This window comes from Canis lupus, chromosome 4 (assembly GCF_003254725.2).
Source record: "Canis lupus dingo isolate Sandy chromosome 4, ASM325472v2, whole genome shotgun sequence".
Lineage (NCBI taxonomy): Eukaryota > Metazoa > Chordata > Mammalia > Carnivora > Canidae > Canis > Canis lupus.
In genome coordinates this window covers 68242833-68261455 of record NC_064246.1, presented here as the reverse complement: position 1 = coordinate 68261455, position 18623 = coordinate 68242833, and the positions used below count along the sequence as shown (strand labels likewise).

At 37.6% G+C, this 18623-nt stretch overlaps 1 protein-coding gene across 1 annotated transcript in view; it reads right to left on the bottom strand.

The window, feature by feature from the left end:
- OXCT1 (3-oxoacid CoA-transferase 1) overlaps positions 1-18623 on the bottom strand; it is a 134515-nt gene that overhangs the window by 24837 nt on the left and 91055 nt on the right. Inside the window, exon 14 of the mRNA XM_025436280.3 lies at positions 1580-1669. Coding sequence (XP_025292065.1) covers positions 1580-1669 — 90 coding nt within the window. The remainder of the gene's footprint in view (positions 1-1579; positions 1670-18623) is intronic.

Here is an 18623-nt window from a genome sequence, read left to right as displayed (position 1 = left end):
ATGCTCTCCCATGATACTGCATCTCCAAATAAAAATAGGGCAAGAGGCACCTGGGTGGCTTAGTTAGTTGGTTAAGCATTTGATTCTTGATTTCAACACAGGTCATGATCTCAGGGTCCTGAGATTGAGCCTGGTGCCGGGCTCCATGCTAGGCGTGGAGCCTGCTTGAGATTTTCTCTCTCTCTCTACCCCTCCCCTCTCATGCTCTCTGTCTCTCTCTCTCTCAAAAATAAATAAATTAATTAATTAATTAAAAAATTAAGAAAAAACCGGACAAATGAACTAACACTTCCATTCAAATTTGCAGGTCTCAAGGTGAGAACAGGTAGATTTTGTGTTAAAACTAAGAATTAGGGCAGCCCGGGTGGCTCAGCGGTTTAGTGCCTGCCTTCAGCACAGGGCCTGATCCTGGAGACCCAGGATTGAGTCCCACGTCAGGCTCCCTGCATGGAGCCTGCTCCTCCCTCTGCCTGTGTCTCTGCCTCTCTCTCTCCCTCTGTCTCTCACGAATAAATAAATAAAAAATCTTTAAAACAAAACAAAACTAAGAATTATAAAAAATAAAGGTGAATGAACAAAGGGTACAGACAATGAAGAAAGTACCACCCAGTATCAATTTTATAAATCATCAGAAACCCAGGGATTCAGGTCAAGAAGGCAATTAGGCTCAACTCAACTGATTCAAGGACACTGAGTTGGGAACAAGGAACATAGTTACATTGAGAGCTCTAGAGTTAGAAGACTGGACGTTGGAATCACAGACACTCAGTTCTAATCTCAGTTCCAATAGTTATGTGACCTCAGGCAAGTTAACTTCTCTGAAGCTGTTTCTGAAACCATAAAAAATACCTGTATCAGGTTCATGGGCCTGTCCATGCAAATATATACAGAGTGCTTAGTCTACTGTTGGTACACAGTAAGCTCAACAAATGGTAGCTATTATTATCATAGGATGATGATACCACCACCATCATCACCACCTCCACCACCACCACCACCAAATGTAAACTCCATAAGATCCATGATTTTTGTATAATTTTGGTTGTACTAAACACATAATCAGCACTCAATAAATCTTTGATAATTTATCAAAATAAAAGTATCATACTTTTCAAAATAAGGACACTTGCTGTCACCACCCACCATTTTCTCACGCTTCCCAAAATGGCACCACACAACTTTGGTAAGAAGCCATACTGTCCCCTTGAAAATAAATGTTGTGAAAAGGCCATATTCTGTTGTGTTTTTCATTTTGCGCGCAGAGAGCAGCCACAATAATCATCTTTAAACCCAAATCTCAACATCTGCCCTGACATTTTCACTGAGTTTGAAGACATTATAGCTTTTACTTTTACTGTATATGCAAATAATTAAAGACACCCCACTGTGTCTTTCACTCAAAGTTCAAGAACCATTTAGCTGAAGATCCTAACTAACAGCTTTTATCTGCAACCTTTCTCTCTAAAATATAAATGCTATCAATTTGGACAAGCCTGAGAAAACAATAAAAACCACGGTTGTGTGGCCTGGTATATAGGATTTTGGCATACTGGGAATTTCCAAACACAGCACACATTACCTTTGCAGAATGTTCCATGGTGACCACCACTTTGGTCTTCGCACTGGACACTAGATCCATAGCCCCTCCCATTCCTTTCACCATCTTCCCCTACAAAACAGAAATGGAAAAGAAGATATAATTCTTTCTCACTTCTTCTAGTATGTGGCAGAATTAAATTAATTGGCAAGAATAAGTCACTGGACTAATGAGTGAGAAAAACTCATTGACCTTTATTGCTTAGTTCTAGTAGCTACACGACATTAATATTCTGTTAGTCCATTATTCTATGATTGAAGGATAAGTTCAGGACAAATACTATGATATTACTTTTATTATATGTGGCTAATGGTATTTTGATGATATATTGGCAGCAAGACAATCAGTGGATAAGAAAAATCTTAAGAACCATTTCAGAATTCTGGCACTTTATCATTATTGCAATAATAGGAGATTGAAATCCACATACCCCTGACATGCACTTCCTTCTTTTTAAACACATAATCGGCACCACTGAGTCTTCAATTACAAACACTTTCTAAAGCACTCTCTTGGATTTCCTGCAGATTAAAATGCCATTAGGTAGTAGGCTAAGGCACTAATGGTGTTTCCCTAGTAATGATTAATATAAAGAGGTGGGTCTGCCTTTCTAAAACTTGGCATTTATCTTGCTCCTAGGAAAATAAGCCAAACAAAACAAAACGTTTATTTCTGTTAAGCAAAAACAGAAAACAGAAGCAGAGTTCAGGACTTTCACCATCACCATTCTATTTTTGTTCACCTGTCCATCTCCTGATTCATTAAACATTTACCAGCCATATTCTACAGGCCACATACTCTGAATAATTCCCACTGTCTGTTCTGTCTCCTGGTTACAGAGTCTTGGAAAAATCAGGTGTTTCCAGAGACGATGAAATAAATTCTTATTCAAATATATTGAAGAGAAATGTCTTCTAACATTGAAATCTCCTTAAATTTTTAATTCTTTAATCCAAGTCCTCTTGCTGATTTGTCAGTAAACTCTCAGCTCCTTCCCCAAAATTTCATAGCTACAAGGAGATTAGGCAATGCACTCACACTTGGCTTTCAAACATAGAGGTCTCAGATCCTCTGATTTCAGAAACATTTTAGAGGTCAATGCCAACACTGGACGAACATGAATTAGATGTGCATTATATAAAGGAAAGGAACAAGTGGTCAGGATGTCTTCATGGTTTGGAGCCTGCCACTAAATGAGATGGGCAGGAACTGGAAATGGCTGCAGGGTAGCGGGGGAAGGGGGTAGGGAGGAGGACAGAAATGGAACGTACAAAGTAAGTCTGTCTTCAGACATGTACGTTTGAGTGAGAATACCTACATGGAAATGTGTAATTTTATACTTCTAGGAGCCATGCCTTCATTAGTTAGCTGCAACTTTAATAAGTTAGGTATATTATTTTCATAGTATTTCTGTAGAGAACACCAATACCTTTATGGGATAAAATAAAAATAATGTTTCTGTAGAGAAATATATTTTCTCTACCTTTATGGGATGAAATATGAGTAATTCAGAGATGGAACCAATGAATATTTATCATAAACTCCAATACTAAGGAAGTTTGAGATTTTAGGGCCAAGGACACTAAAGCAAGTCCATTGGAAAATGAATTAACCTGTTGTGGTAAGAACATGCAGCCAGTCTCAGCTTCCACAAGACAGTGTCCTTGGGAAGACTATAAGTGCTAGCAGAATGAAGAAGTCAAAGAAAAGCAGAAACTAAGCTAGCATTTTAAAAAATCCTAGAATTAGAATATACCAGAGGCAAATTTTTTCGCCTGTGGCACAATAATGGTGGGTAAAAGCTTATGCCAGCCTCTAACAACAAGCATGTCCCAATTCAGGTTAATCTGATTTACATGTTTTATTTACTTTTTAAGATTTTATTTATTTATTCATGAGAGATATACAGAGAGAGAGAGAGAGAGAGGCAGAGACGCAGGCAGAGGGAGAAGCAGGCTCCATACAGGGAGCCCAATGTGGGACTCGATCCCGGGTCTCCAGTATCAGGCCCTAGGCCAAAGGCGGTGCCAAACTGCTGAGCCACTGGGGCTGCCCCATTTACATGTTTTAAATCATTGTCAATTATTTTAAGATATTTATAGAGTGCCTACTGGATACAAAACACTGTGCTGGCAGGAACGGAAAGAGCTACAGAACATGGCAGAACAACCATCTCTGTTTCTGCTAAAAGGAACATTCTTGCCCATATACCTAAGATTAGGTGCAGAACACTTGAGATCTAGTCTATGAACCCACTGTACGACACTGGCAAATTCTCTGAATTATCTCTGAATCCATTATCTATAAACCAAGAGTAAGAATGCCCTATCATAGAGCTGTTATGAGGAGTGCATGAGATAATATATGGAAAACTGAAGAGTAAATAAAATTTATAAATTCATTGACTTATATCACCATCCAGGCTATTCGGTTTACTGAGAATCTAGTACGAGCCTGTCATTGTACAGAGTGCTAGAGTTAGAGTTGATGACAACAGGCTTCTTATAAACTTCATCATCGAGGGAAGGAAAAGCGTCCACAAGTAATTAAGGAAATTTGGAGCAAACTTCCTCCCTCTAAAGGTTTATTTATTTATTTTAGAGAGAGAGATAGAGAGAGAAAGAGTATGAGTGACAGAAGAGGAAGGGGGAGAAGGAGAGAAGCAGACTCCCTGTTGAGCAGGGAACCTGATGCAGGGCTCAATCTCATGACCCTGAGATGATGACCTGAGCTGAAATAGAGTCCGATGCCTGACTGAGCCACACGGGTGCTCCAAACTTCCTCTATCTAAAATAAGCATTGCCACCACTCCCTCATCCCCAAGAGCCTAGTGCTAAGTGCCTTTTCCCCTCCCTGCTCATCCTTGCTAATTAGGATATAATTATAACACAGTGCATTTCCACTTTTTTCCCCCATCTTGTAAGTGCTTGGATGAGTGAGGAGTGAATGGATCAAACTAATAACATAGGCCTGTTCAAGTCCTAGTAGAGCAATGAGGATGCCCATGCTGATGGTGCCTGGGGAAGCAGAGGCAGGAAGAGGTGGCTGGTGCCGGGCAGGGGATCTCTCAGAGGTGGTGTCTCACAGCAGCACCATGCCACATGGCAAAGAGAGCAGCAGCATCGCCTAATGGAAAGTATTTCTAGCAGGTTAACAGAAACACCTTCAAATATTTGGTTTTCCTGTTTTTAAAAGTAAATTCATTGTATTGAAAAAGAAAATAACCTATTTCCTTCCACTTCAGTTCCCAGATGATTTCTCAAACAGAATCAATTACTGAAGGAAAACAGTTCATTCTATCTATACCGGCAGAAAGAAACAGGGTTAGAGGAGGCATATAGTCTCCAATGCAGGTGGGAAATTCATCACTTCTCTTCAACCCATTTTAGCAGCCACTCTTTTGGGACTCAACAACTTGCATTTTCTGATTCTGTACTACAGTCAGGGGTGACCAGGTACCTGAGTTCTAGACAATGAAGGGAGGTAATATCTGTGATTTCCAGGCTCCTGCCCATAAGAAACTCTCACATGCAATTCCTCATGCTCTTTTGCCTTCTGCAATCTGGACACTGACATCCAAGGTGACCTTGGAGAATGACTGAGCTCCTTCAGAGTTCTTCAGGGTCTGTAAATGACTGGGTACAGCAGAGCCCACTTATTTAGAAACACACTGTGCTATACAATAACAGTGAAAAGTAAACACATAAGGTGCTAAGCCACTGAAATTGGGAGTCCTATTTGCTATAGCAGCTAGTATGACTGATAAAATAATGTGGCATCTAAATGAGTTCTATGGCATAGAGTTAAAACTGTTACAGTTGCACAAGAGAGGAGGGAGCAGGTCTCTTAGGAGGATAATATACTACTGCTCTTTGAAGCAGGAGACTGTGCCAGATACCAAAATTTACCTATCCAGATGTCCAACACAATGCTTGCCATTTTATAGAGATGAGATACAGACCTTACAGCCATCTCTATCTCCCTCCTCCAAATCCAACATCCTATTAGACATACAAACAAGAAGCTGATAAAACAGAGAGGTTATGAAGCTAAAAATATACCTTTAAATAAATCACAAGAGGGAAAGTGATTCTTGGAGAAAAATAGGCCTGTGATGAAGAAGAGATTCTGGGCATGATTGAAGAACTGGGCCAGAGTGACACAAAGTGTAGCTTTCTTTAAAGTCTCATCAGCAAACATACATTTCTTGAATGGTGCAACTTCAGCTCTGAAATGTATTCTGGCTAGCATAATGGAGAGATGATTGCTGGATACTCGTTTCATGGCCAACTCATCTTTGCACAGTGAAGGACTGACTCCAGTATCAAGTATGCAAAGAACACAGCAATAAGATGAACTAGAAATGCTGCATGCTTTATTATGACACACTTATAAATTTTTCTAAAAAGATACTGACTCAAGCATTATCCTCAATTCATGAATATTTTTTATTCAAGGTCAATTATAAACCAGGCACCAAAATAGGAATTAAGAATAAAAGATGAATACAGATATCTAACTTATTTCTAGAAAGTAGATTTAAACTGAAATCAATTATTTTAAATATAATTTACTTATTACTTTGATCCTATTTCCTAACACGAGAATTTGAAAGTAAAAGAATTGTTATTAACATTAAAAAAAGGACAGCCCCGGTGGCGCAGCGGTTTAGCGCCGCCTGCAGCCCAGGGCGTGATCCTGGAGACCCTGGATAGAGTCCCACGTCAGGCTCTCTGATGCCTGCTTCTTTCTCTGCCTGTGTCTCTGCCTCTCTCTCTCTCTCTCTCTCTCTGTCTCTATGAATAAATAAATAAAATCTTAAAAAAAACATTAAAAAAAACCTTCAATGCATCAAAGTACAAATATTAAATTGCACTCCCAAAGACAGTAATTCAAGTTCTAAACATGACCTTTGGTGATGTTTTAAGGTTTTTACAAAAAAGGTAAAATGAATACATTTGAATAGTTCTGTGAAATGCTGTTTAAAATACGTTATAAAACATACTAAAAATGAGTCTTCCATCACCTTTATCATTAGTATATAAGTAGTAATGGCTTATCTGCAGATTTGTCACCTATATTCTGGTCTTAGGTGAGAAACAACATACAATATATAGAAACAATTTTTAAAGCATTTTAAATGAATGCCATGTGACTCACTGAAAACCATTAATTGACTGGAAGAAAAAGGGAAGAGTGATTTATTAATAAAACTAGGGTTTGTGGCTCAAAATGAAACACCAGAGCATTAAGTACCCACCTCAATCCAAATGTAAGCCTCTTTATTTCTATCTCACTTCCCCACTATTAAAAAATGCTCTAAATAAGAAAGGGCCTCTAAACATGCTCCTAGCTAAAGGGCAGGAGTGAAGGAAAATAAAAAAATGTAATATCATTATGTGTTTAAACGTAAAGGAGAAGTCAGACTTCTGTTTTAGAGAAAAGGACTTATAATTTATCTTAGTTTTGCCAAGTTATAACAAAGTTACAGCACAAATATTTCTCTTTTCTGCATTATACTTTGTATTCAAAAACAAGAAAAATGTGATTTTCCTTTCAAAGATTAATTGTATTTCCCAGGATAGAGGGACTGATCATGTAAACCAGCTAGTATGGAGCTAGAAATATAATTACAGTCTCTATTGCCACATAAGTTAACAAATTATAACAAACATCAGCCACCAATCATAATATGGGCTTAAAAAAAAAAAAAAGAAAGAAAAGCTTGTCAAAAAGCTGCAACTGGACAAACTCAAAACTTCATTTTAGTACTCTCTTATTCCTGTTCTCTCAGGGATCTTGCTCCAGTTTCTCCATCTTCCCCTGTCTCTAGTCATCAGGTGGCACAATATATAAGCTAATTCCCAAAAATGTTTCCTCTTGTTCCTGGGCACAGACATTTTCCAGCTTTCCTTGAGGTTAGGGTTGGTCATGTAAATAAGTTCTGGCCAACAGAAAGTAGGTGAAAGTGACATAATAGTTCCAGGGTTGGATCATAAAATCTTTCAAGAACTATGCTCCATGTTCTTCCCATCTGTCAACTACATGTTGAAAATGGTGGAGCCACGGATAAATGAATCTCAGTCCCCAAATTACTGCACAGAAGAGAGCTGGCTGCTAATCAGGGATCCTTCTTTCGGTTCTGTGTGAGAAACAAAAACCTTTACCTCAACTCATGCCTCAGCTCAGTACGGTCAAAAATAAGTATCTTTACCAAGGCAAATCTCATCTACCTACTAACTCCCAATCTCAGTTAGTAGCCAATCATTCACATCAAGGTCCACACCAGAAACTTCCTTATCTCTCGCCGTTCCTTCATTACCTATGTGCAATCAGCCATTCAGTCACAAAAAACTCCAATTTTTCCAGTATTTCTTGAACTCGAACTTTTCTCACTTAAGAGCCTTATGATTTCTCCCTACAGTGCTGTAACATACCTATTAGTCAACCTGTGTCCAGCCTTGTCTCTCCATTCCAACCCATAGCCATGACTATAATCTCTATAATCTCTCTAAAATGAGTATTTTATTGTTCTTTTTCTGCTTAAAACCTTTCAGTAGTTCCCCAATGTGCCAGGGCAGAGCCTAAGCCCTCAGTTGGGATACAAGGCCTGGAACAACCTTGCCTCAACTCTCCCCATTTCCTCACACCTCAGATCCCATTTCTGTGCCAGGAATAGTGAGTTGATTATGGACTGCATATGGCTTCACATTATGCCATAAGGTCCCACCTCATTTCTATTAAGTGTACTCCAGCTCACTCTTTACATATCACATAACTACTTCTTCCAGAATGTATTTACTTACATGCCTCTGTCCCACCCCATCAACAAGATTTGACTAGGGATCTCTCTTGGGTGCTCTCACAGCATCCCTACTTATCCCTATTGTAGAATCTGCCAAATGACCCGCATTAAGATCAGGGTTGATGTTCCACTGGCAGGTAGTGGCCAGGCCATATAGGTAGTTATAATTGAAATTCTTCCTCATGAGAGGAACCCTAATCCCTGAGCAGTCTCTTCCCAATTCCACTATCATCTAGCAACTGAAAATACAATGGTGGGCTCCAAAGCTATGACTACCATATTCTGATTGACCATATTTATTTGGATTAGTCAGTGCCTGTACACTAAAGAAATCAATTAACTTCAAATAGAAAAAGTGAGTTCTGTTCCTATTAACTGCCCCAATTTTCTCATTTTGTAAAAGTATAAATACCACTCAGTAGTGTCTTCATAGTTCAATTCTAAAACCTCATCACTCCAAGTAAAGAAAAAATCACAACACACAGAAAAATCGACTGTGAATCATTAACTCCACCTTTATACAGGAGATTAGTAAGCATTTATTAGGTGAATAGTTAGAAGTATGAAACTTTCACATTTTCTTTTCCTAAATTATAACCAGTGTGTGACTAGGCCTCTTTTGGTTATAAATGAGGCACTTTGCATAGGTTAACTTCTTTGTGTAAGATCAGATAGATTAACACTCTGTTCTATTTTACTGGGTTAAATAAACGGACAGGGGAAAAATTCTGTTTTGAAGGTATGATTTTAGTTCTCATAGAGTTAATTCATAATTCTGCAGAGACGAAAACAGACATCAAAGAACCTGGCTAAGAGAGTTCACCTGTTTTATCAGGCTTCCTAGAGAAGACATCAATGGAAAGAACTTGAGCAAGTACTCCAGGATACATATGAAGGGATTTGTTTTTATTTAAAATGATTAAGGATTATTATACATAAATAAGTATTAAGTAAATAAGTCATTACTGAAGAGTCTTTTAAGTTTTTTCTCCCTGTGCAAGTCCTGATCTGTAACGTGGGGCCACCTGATGGCTCTGACCTATGAAGGGAAGTCTCACTTCTGCTTTTCTCAGAAAGCATACCTTATCTTCAGGACTAGGAGAACCATGGGCAACATCATTTCACGTAGAGTCAGATCCTGGGACCAGTGTGTGGTCTAACCCCAAGAAGGAGAAGCACACCGTCTTTTTGAGAATAACCCACCTCTGAGAACAACAGAGAAAGCTAGGGAGCAATGTCACTGTGTGTGTGTTGAGGTGGGCGGGGGGGGGGTGGGGGGGGGGTGGGGGGGGTGGTGAGGAGCCGGGAGGAAGCCGCTAACATCACTGGCATCAGAAATCAAAAAGCATAAATTTTCCTTTGAGGACCTAGGAACTGAAAGTGCATAAAAGGCAAAATGGCTCCTTCTCAAACTGGGGAGAATAAGGTAGAAACAAAGAACTTTTTCAGACACTATAATAGGTTGAGAGAATTACTTCAGGGAATTTGCCATAAAGTTAATATTTTGGAAAGATACATAACAAGGGACATTGAGGGAACATTAATTTCTACTTTATCTTTTCAAGAGCCAGCTCATAGATGGCCAAAGAGAGAGAGAGAGAGAGAGAGAGAGAGAGAGAGACAAGAGAGCTGATGCTGGGGAACAAAAGGAAAAGTGAGATGTTTTTAAAATATTTATTTATTTTTAGAGAGAGACACTGAGGGAGAGAGAGAGAGCTCAGAGGGGAGGGGCAGAGGGCAGGGGAAAGAGAGAATCTCAAGCATGCTCCAACCCAGCGTAGAGCCCAACACAGGTCTCGATTTCACAACCTTGAGATCATGACCTAAGCTGAAATGAAGAGTTGGATGATTAACCAACTGAGCCACCCAGGCATCCCACATGAAGTATTCATTCTCAAAATACTGAGAATAGAATAAATAATTTAAAATATTTTTTGAAGTAAAATACAAAGATCAAGAGTAGAAATATAGAGAAACTTTAACTCATTTCTTGATACACCAGTGTTTTAAATCCCTAAACTTCATAAGTTTCTGATCTTGATGTTGTGATAATTTAACTTCCACAATACTAGAGATGGATATCACATACATGAGAAAATAGTATTAAATACCAGTGTGTAGGGCAACTGGGTGGCTCAGTCAGCTAAGCATCTGCCTTAGGCTCAGGTCATGATCCCAGGGTCCTGGGACTGAGCCCCACATCGAGCCCCTGCTCTGCAGGGAGACTGCTTCTCCCTCTCCTGCTCCCCCCTACTTGTGCTGTCCAATAAAATCTAAATAAAATCTCTAAAAAAATAAAAACCGATGTGTGAGTAAAAAAACTTGATTATTTCAGATACATTTTATTTGGAACCTAAGTTGAGTATTTTAAATTTAGTATATCCTCAGGTGAGTAGCAAGAGCTGCAGTAAGAACTTTATTGGGGCACCTGGGTAGCTCAGTGATTGAGCATCTGCCTTTGTCCTCAGGTGCTGATCTCAGGGTCCCAGGATCGGGTCCTGCATCAGGCTCCTGATGCAGGGAGCCTGCTTCTCCCTCTACCTATGTCTCTGCCTTTCTCTGTGTGTCTCTCATAAAAAATAAAAAATAAAAATCAATTGTATTGATTCACATTCATCTGGAACTCATGCATGGCAAATACTTGGAGCTGGGATGTACTTGCTAGAAATTATTTTATTTTTATTCCCAAGAATAAAAACACAGAATACTGTGTTAGGTCTGGAATTTGGAAGGAAACAGTTTCTTGGTAATCACGGACACATAGCTGTTCAGGAAGGAGTTACTTTTTTCCTCTAAAAAAAGTTGTTTACCTTTATTATTAAAACTGTATGACTGTGGGTTAGTATGAGCATACTTTGTTTTATTGTACTTACACATACTATATGTTTTTACATATTGAAGGTACATGTCAACCCTGCACTGAACAAGTCTACTGGAGCCATTTTTCCAACAGCATTTGCTCAACTCATGTGTGTGTTATATTTTGGTAATTCTCACAATACTTCAAACTTTTTCATTATCATTATTATGGTGATCTGTAATCTTTGATTTTACTGTTGTTAATTGTTTTGAGGTGTCATCAGTCATACCCACATAAGATAATGACCTTAATTAAGTTGTGGGTATTTTGACTTGACTGTTCCCCCCACTGGCCATTCCCTCATCTCTGTCCCTCTCCCTAGGTCTCCCTATTCCCTGAGACATAACCATACTGAAATTAAGACAACTGATAACCCCACAATAGCCTCTAAATGATCAAGTGAAAGGAAGAGTTCCACATGTCTCACTCTAAATCAAAAGCTGGAAATGGTTAAACTTAGTGAGCAAAGTATGTTGAAAGCTGGGCCATAAGTTAGGCCTCCTGTGCCAGTTAGTGAAGCTGTGAATTCAAAGGAAAGGTTCTTGAATGAAATTAAAAGTGCTAGTCCAGTGAACACACAAATAATATGAAAGTGAAAGAGCCTTACTGCTGATATTGAGGACGCCTGAGTGGTCTAGATAAAAGATCAAACCAGCCATAACATTCCTGTTAGGCTAAAGTCTAATCCAGAACAAGGCCCTATCTCTATTCAATTCTGTGAAGGCTGGGAAAGGTGATGAACTTGAAGGAGAAAAGTTTGAAGCTAACAGAGGTTGGTTCATGAGGTTTAAGGAAAGAAGCCATCTTCATAACACATAGGTGCAAGGTGAAGCAGCAAGTGCTAATGCAGAAGCTGCATCAATCCAGATCTGGCTGAAGATAAATAACGGAGATGGCTACACTAAAGAGATTTTCAATGTACATTAAACAACCTTCTCTTGAAAAAAGAGGCCATCTGGGACTTTCATAGCTAGAGAAGAGAAGTCAATGTCTGGTTTCACAGCTTCACAGGATAAGCTGACTCTCTGTTAGGGGCTAATACAGCTGGTGAATTGAAGTTGTAAAAAAGCCAATGCTTATTTACCACTCCAAAACTCCTAGGGCCCTTAAGAATTATGGTAAATCTACTCTGCCTGTGCTCTATAAATGGAGCAACAAAGCCTGTATGATAGCCCATCTGTTTACAACATGGTTTACTAAATATTTTAAGCCTACTCTTGAGACTTACTACACACACACAAAAAGAGTTCTCTCAAAATATTACTGCTCATTGACAATGTACCTCATCACCCAGGAATTGTGACGGAGATGTATAATACAAGAGTGGGGGATGTTCTACAGGACATCTGGCCAGTACTTCTCAAGACTATCAAAGTCATGAAAAACAAGGCAAGAATAGAAACTATCACACAGAAGTCTTTTTCTCAGAAAAACAGTCTTCTCCCAGAGAAGATGAGGGAGATGCAACAATTAAATGTAATATGGTATTCTTTTTTATGGATCCTAAAAAAGAGAACAATAATGGAAAAAATTGATATTAATAGTAACGTACCTGAAAAACTTTTACACTGAAAACTATAAAACACTGATGAAATAAATTAAAGAAGACACAAATAAATGGAAAGACATCCCATATTCACAAACTCAAAGACCTAATATTGGTAAAATGTCCATACTACCTGAAGTGATCTACAGAGTCAAAGCAATGCCTATCAAAATACCAATGGAATTTTTTTATAAAAAAAGAAGAAAACAATCCTGAAATTTATATGGAAGCACAAAGACCCTAAATAGAGCAATCTTGAGAAAGAAGAACAAAGCTGAATTTGTTTTCCTGAAATCACTCCCTCATTTCAAAATGTTACAAAGCTACAGTAATTAAAATGATATCGGCATAAAAACAGACTAAGAGTAATGTAGCAGTGAAAAGAGCCCCAAGTAAATCCAACCATATACATCCAACTGATCTTCAGGATGGGTACCAAGAACACACAACAGAGAAAAGGTAGACTCTTCAACAAATGGTGTTGGAAAAACTGGATTATTAACACGGAAAAGAATAAAATTGGAATCTTACAGAGTAACAAAAGGGAACAAAAGCAAAAGTAGACAAGTGGGACTACATAAAACTAGAAAGCTTCTGCATAGCAAAGGAAACAACAAAATAAAAAAGCATCCTAAGGAATGGGAGGAAATATCTGCAAACCATACAACTGATAAAGGGTTAATGCTCAAAATATATAAGGAACTCTTACAACAGCAAAAAAAAAACTGAACTCAACTAAAACATGGACAAAGGACTTGAAAAGACATTTCTCCAAAGAAGACATAGAAATGGCCTACATACAGTTGAATGAAAAGATGTTCCATATCACTAATCACCAAAAAAATGCAAATCAAAACCACAATGAAGTATCATCTCATATCTATTATCAAAAAATACCCCGAAACAAAAACAAACCCAAAAGATAAGTATTGACAAGAATGTGAAGAAACTGGAACCCTTGTACACTATTGGTGGGAATATAAAATGGTACAGCTACTCATAAAGAATAATTTGAGTAGTTTGGTAGTTTCCCACCAAATTAAAAACAGAATAACCACATGATTTCGCAATTCCACTCTTGGACATATATCTAGAAAAACTGAAATCAGGAATATCAAAAGGGGGATCCCTGGGTGGCGCAGCGGTTTAGCGCCTGCCTTTGGCCCAGGGCGTGATCCTGGAGACCCGGGATCGAATCCCACGTTGGGCTCCCGGTGCATGGAGCCTGCTTCTCCCTCTGCCTGTGTCTCTGCCTCTCTCTCTCTCTCTCTCTCTCTCTCTGTGACTATCATAAATAAAGAAAAAAAATTTTTTTTAAAAAGGAATATTACCTGCACTCCCATGTTCACTGAAGCGTTATTCACAGAAGTCAAGATATAAAACAAGGGATCCCTAGGTGGCGCAGCGGTTTGGCGCCTGCCTTTGGCCTAGGGCGCGATCCTGGAGACCCAGGATCGAATCCCACATCGGGCTCCCGGTGCATGGAGCCTGCTTCTCCCTCTGCCTGTGTCTCTGCCTCTCTCTCTCTCTCTCTCTGTGACTATCATAAATAAAAAAATAAAATAAAAAATTAAAAAAAAAAAGATATAAAACAGCCTAAATGTCCATTGACAAATGAATAAAAACTATGCAGTGTATACATACAATAGAATATTATTCAGCCTTTAAAAAGAAGGAAATCCTGCCATATGCCACAACATGGATAAACCTAGAAGACAATATACTAAGTAAAATTAGCCAGTCACAGAAGAACAAATACCTCAGGATTCCATTTACACAAAGTATCTAAGTAATCAGACTCATAGTAGCAGAGAGTAAACCATGGTTGTCAGGGGCTAGCGGGAGAGTGGGAAATGCAGAGCTGTTCAATGAGTATAAAGTTTCAGTTATACAAGATAAACTCCAGAGATCTGTTGTACAACACTGTGCCTACAGCTCTAATATCATATTGTGCACCTGAAAATTGAAGAGGGTAGATCTCATGTTAAGTGTTCTTACTACAATTAAAAAAAAAAAAAAAGACGGATACCCTATCCTGACTCCACTGTAATTGTGTATTTCTTAGTTTTGACAAATGTACTATGGTAATAGAATACTGTAATAATGAGAGAAATTGGGGGAGGGAATATGAAAACTCTTTGTTCTAGCTCAGAAACTTTTCTAAAAATCTAGTTATTCCAAAATACAGTTTATTTTTTTTAAAAAATCTCAGTATGTGGCTTGTTCCTGTGGTTTTTGTTTTTTCATCAAAGTAAGAACAACACGGAGATTAGTTCTCAGATTTCCCTCTGTGAGGGCCTCTTCTAATAACTCTTCCAGTTTATTGCTAAAAAAACTCTGCAAACTCTAACTCCCTAAAAACAAGTAAATTTATGATGGTTAAATGAATCTGTGCTTTGTTTTTGGCTACAATATTTTTTTTTCTTGTCATAAGTGAACTTTATTTCTTTGCAGGACCCAACATTTACCATTGCAGAGTACTCTAACATAAAGTCACAAGTTAGTAGCTGGATAAAAAATAAGATAGTTCTGAAAATTGCATATGTGGGTTTCTGTTGTTGTTAATGTCTTTTTAATTTTTTCTTTTCACCTTTCGACCCTCCTTACCCATTTCTCATGGCTCCATCACCCGCTTCTGGCAACCATTAAGCTGTTCTCTGTATTTATGAACTTGCTTTTTGTTTTTTAGATTCCACATTTAAGAAAGATCATATAGTATCTGTCTTCTTTTCATTTATTTCACTTAGCATAATGCCCTCAAGGTCCACTCATGTTATCACAAACAGCAAGATTTCATATCTTATGGCTGAATAATATTCCATTGTAGATTTACCACAATTTCTTTATCCATTCATCCATCAATGGACACTTAAGCTATTTCTATATCTTGGCCACTGTAAACAAAGCTGCAATGATCATAGAGGTGCATATATCTTTTTGAGTTAATGTTTTTATTTTCTTCAGATAAATACCCAGAAAGAGATTTGCTCGTTTATGTGGTAGTTTCATTTTTAATTATTTTAGGAACCTCCATACTGTCTTTTACAGTGGGTGTACCAGTTTGCATTCCCACCGACAGTGTACAAGGACCCCTTTTTTTCCTCCACGATCTTGCCAACACTTGTTATTTCTTGTCCTCTTGATAAAAGCCATACTAACAAGTATGAGGCAGTATCTCACTATGGTTTTGATTTGCATTTCCCTGATAACTATAGATGTTGAGCACCTTTTTCATGTGTGTGTTGGCCATCTGGATGTCTTCTTTGGAAAAGTAGTCAAAACGTCTGCCCATTTGTAGTCTTTTTTTTTTTTTTTTTTGGTGCAATTGAGTTGTAGAGGTTCTTTGTATATTTTGGATATTAGCCTCTTATAAGATACACAATTTACAAATATTTTCTCCTATTTGGTAGACAGCCTTTTCATTTTGATAGTTTCCCTTGCTGTGTTTTATTTTTTCCCCAAATATATAAACTTTACTATCCAAGTTACTATTATTTTGATTAGCTTGTCCTAATGATAGCTTAGACTTCTGAGAAAGTCTGAAAAAAATCAAACATGGTAATGAGAACCATTATAAAAGTGTTCTGCAGCCATATTATCACAAATTTGCAAAAACTGAGAATATAGACTGGACCTTTGTTCTATGACATATAAATACCATTTTTATTTTTTGCTTTGTTATTTATTTTTTGTTATGGTTTACTTTTTCCATGCTAAGCATCTTTTAATAAACACAATTTTATGAAGATAATTCCTCACCTAAACAGTACTTGCAGAAAATAGATATAATTCAAGCTGCTTTCCTTTACAAAAAGAAAAATCAACAAGAAAAAGTTAAATACGTTACTTAAAGTTATAGAGCAAGTCAGAAAAAAAAAATTGGATAAAGTCTCTAGCTTCCAGAAAGAGGTAATTGAATCCCCATAGAAGATTCTTATTTTAAAATATTCATTTTGTTGAATTTATTGCACTATTTTTCTTTCTTACTGTTCCTAATCTGTTAGATGGTATTAATAGAGTTAGTCAAGAAGCAGACAGTAATCCTGGAGAATGTCCTATGTAGTTTCAGTTTAAACAAAAATAGTCAGATCTACTAGCACCTAAATCATACTGAAAACTCACCAATCAGAAATTCCTTATCCAATACTGTTAATTTTAAGGGCTGTAACTATGATCCAGAAATATGCAAAACAGATAATGAATGGGTAAAATATGTCAAATCTCCATGTTCCTGAATTAAAGTGTGTGGGTCTCCCTCAAAGGACTCTGTGCCAGGACTTCATGCAAAAACATATTTACTTACTTTTTATGCATAACTGTAACAAAATTAGTGATCTGTTTTCCATATATTTTTTAAAGAAATTGGACTTACACAGATATATATAATTTGAAAAAATCATATATGTGGAATATTGTTTAAAGTATTATTACAAATACTCTAATAATCTATTTGAGTTATTATGAAGTGATAAGATAAGCAATGTTGAATATACTGGGTATAATAAAGTTCAAAAATGCTATTTGTCTTTTACTTAGGAAAATTCAACTATATTGGCTGACGAGGGAAAAGGAAAGGAGGAAGAAAGCTAAATGTAAAATGCTGATGATTTTGCCTGGCATTCAATTTTAATAATGAAGGTCTAGAAAGAGATAAGATGTGATATGTCAAACTGATATTCACTCAGTCACAAAGTCATATGCCTCTCACAATGTGAATTTACGGAGCTATCTCTAGGGTTGCAAGATATGTTGCTATATCTTATGACCCCCAAAAAGGAGCTAGCTGCTCTACGTGGTTCTTAACAATATAGCCATGATCAGATCTAGCACTGTTTCTGTGGGTCTACCAATACACATCCCAGGGCTAATATGATCAAATGCTGGAACACTTTCTAAAAATAATGGAATCAAAAATGAAATCAAAACTAAAATTAAAAATTACATAGAAATGAATAAATATAAGAGTTTTATATCTAAGTTTATAGAAGGCAATATAAAATTATGCAGAACTCTAAATGTTTTTAAAACTAGAAAGCCTGAAGGAATGCCTGGATGGCTCAGTGGTTGAGCATCTGCCTTCAGCTCAGGGAGTGATCCCAGCTCCAGAGATCAAGTCCCCCACTGGGCTCCCTGGGAGGAGCCTGCTTCCCCCTCTGCCTGTGTCTCTGCCTCTCTCTCTCTGTGTCTCTCATGAATAAAAAAAAAAAAAAAAAAAAACTTAAAAAATTAGAAAGCCTGAAAATAAAGCACTCAATTTATAAATCTAGAACTAGTATGACATTAAATAGAAGCTAGATAAGAAAAAGGACATTAATAAATTACAGATTTCCTTTTTTAAAGATTTTTTTATATATTTATTTGAAAGGGGGGGGGGGATGAGAGGAGAGAGAGGGAGAAGCAGACTCCCCTCCAAGCAGTGAGCCTGATGACATGGGGCTCAGAGGGCTTGATCCCAGGACCCTGAGATCATGACCTGAACTAAAGGTCGCTGCTTCACAGACTGAGCCACTCAGACGCCAGATGTACAGATTTCTTAAAGTACACTGGACTAACTTTAAAGTAGGCAAATTTCTTACAAGTCTAATTAAAAGAGAAGACCGAATATGCACATTTACAGAATTAGCAATAAAAAGTAGATATAGTAACAGTTTTTAAGGATACTAAAGAAGTTAAAACAAGAATATTGCACAGTGCTCTGAACAAATAAATGTGACAATCCAAAAGATATGCTTGCTAGCAAAATAAAAATGAACAAAACTGCCACAAGAAAGGTCACAAAATCTGAGGTGACCAATTAGCATAAAAATATCTTACA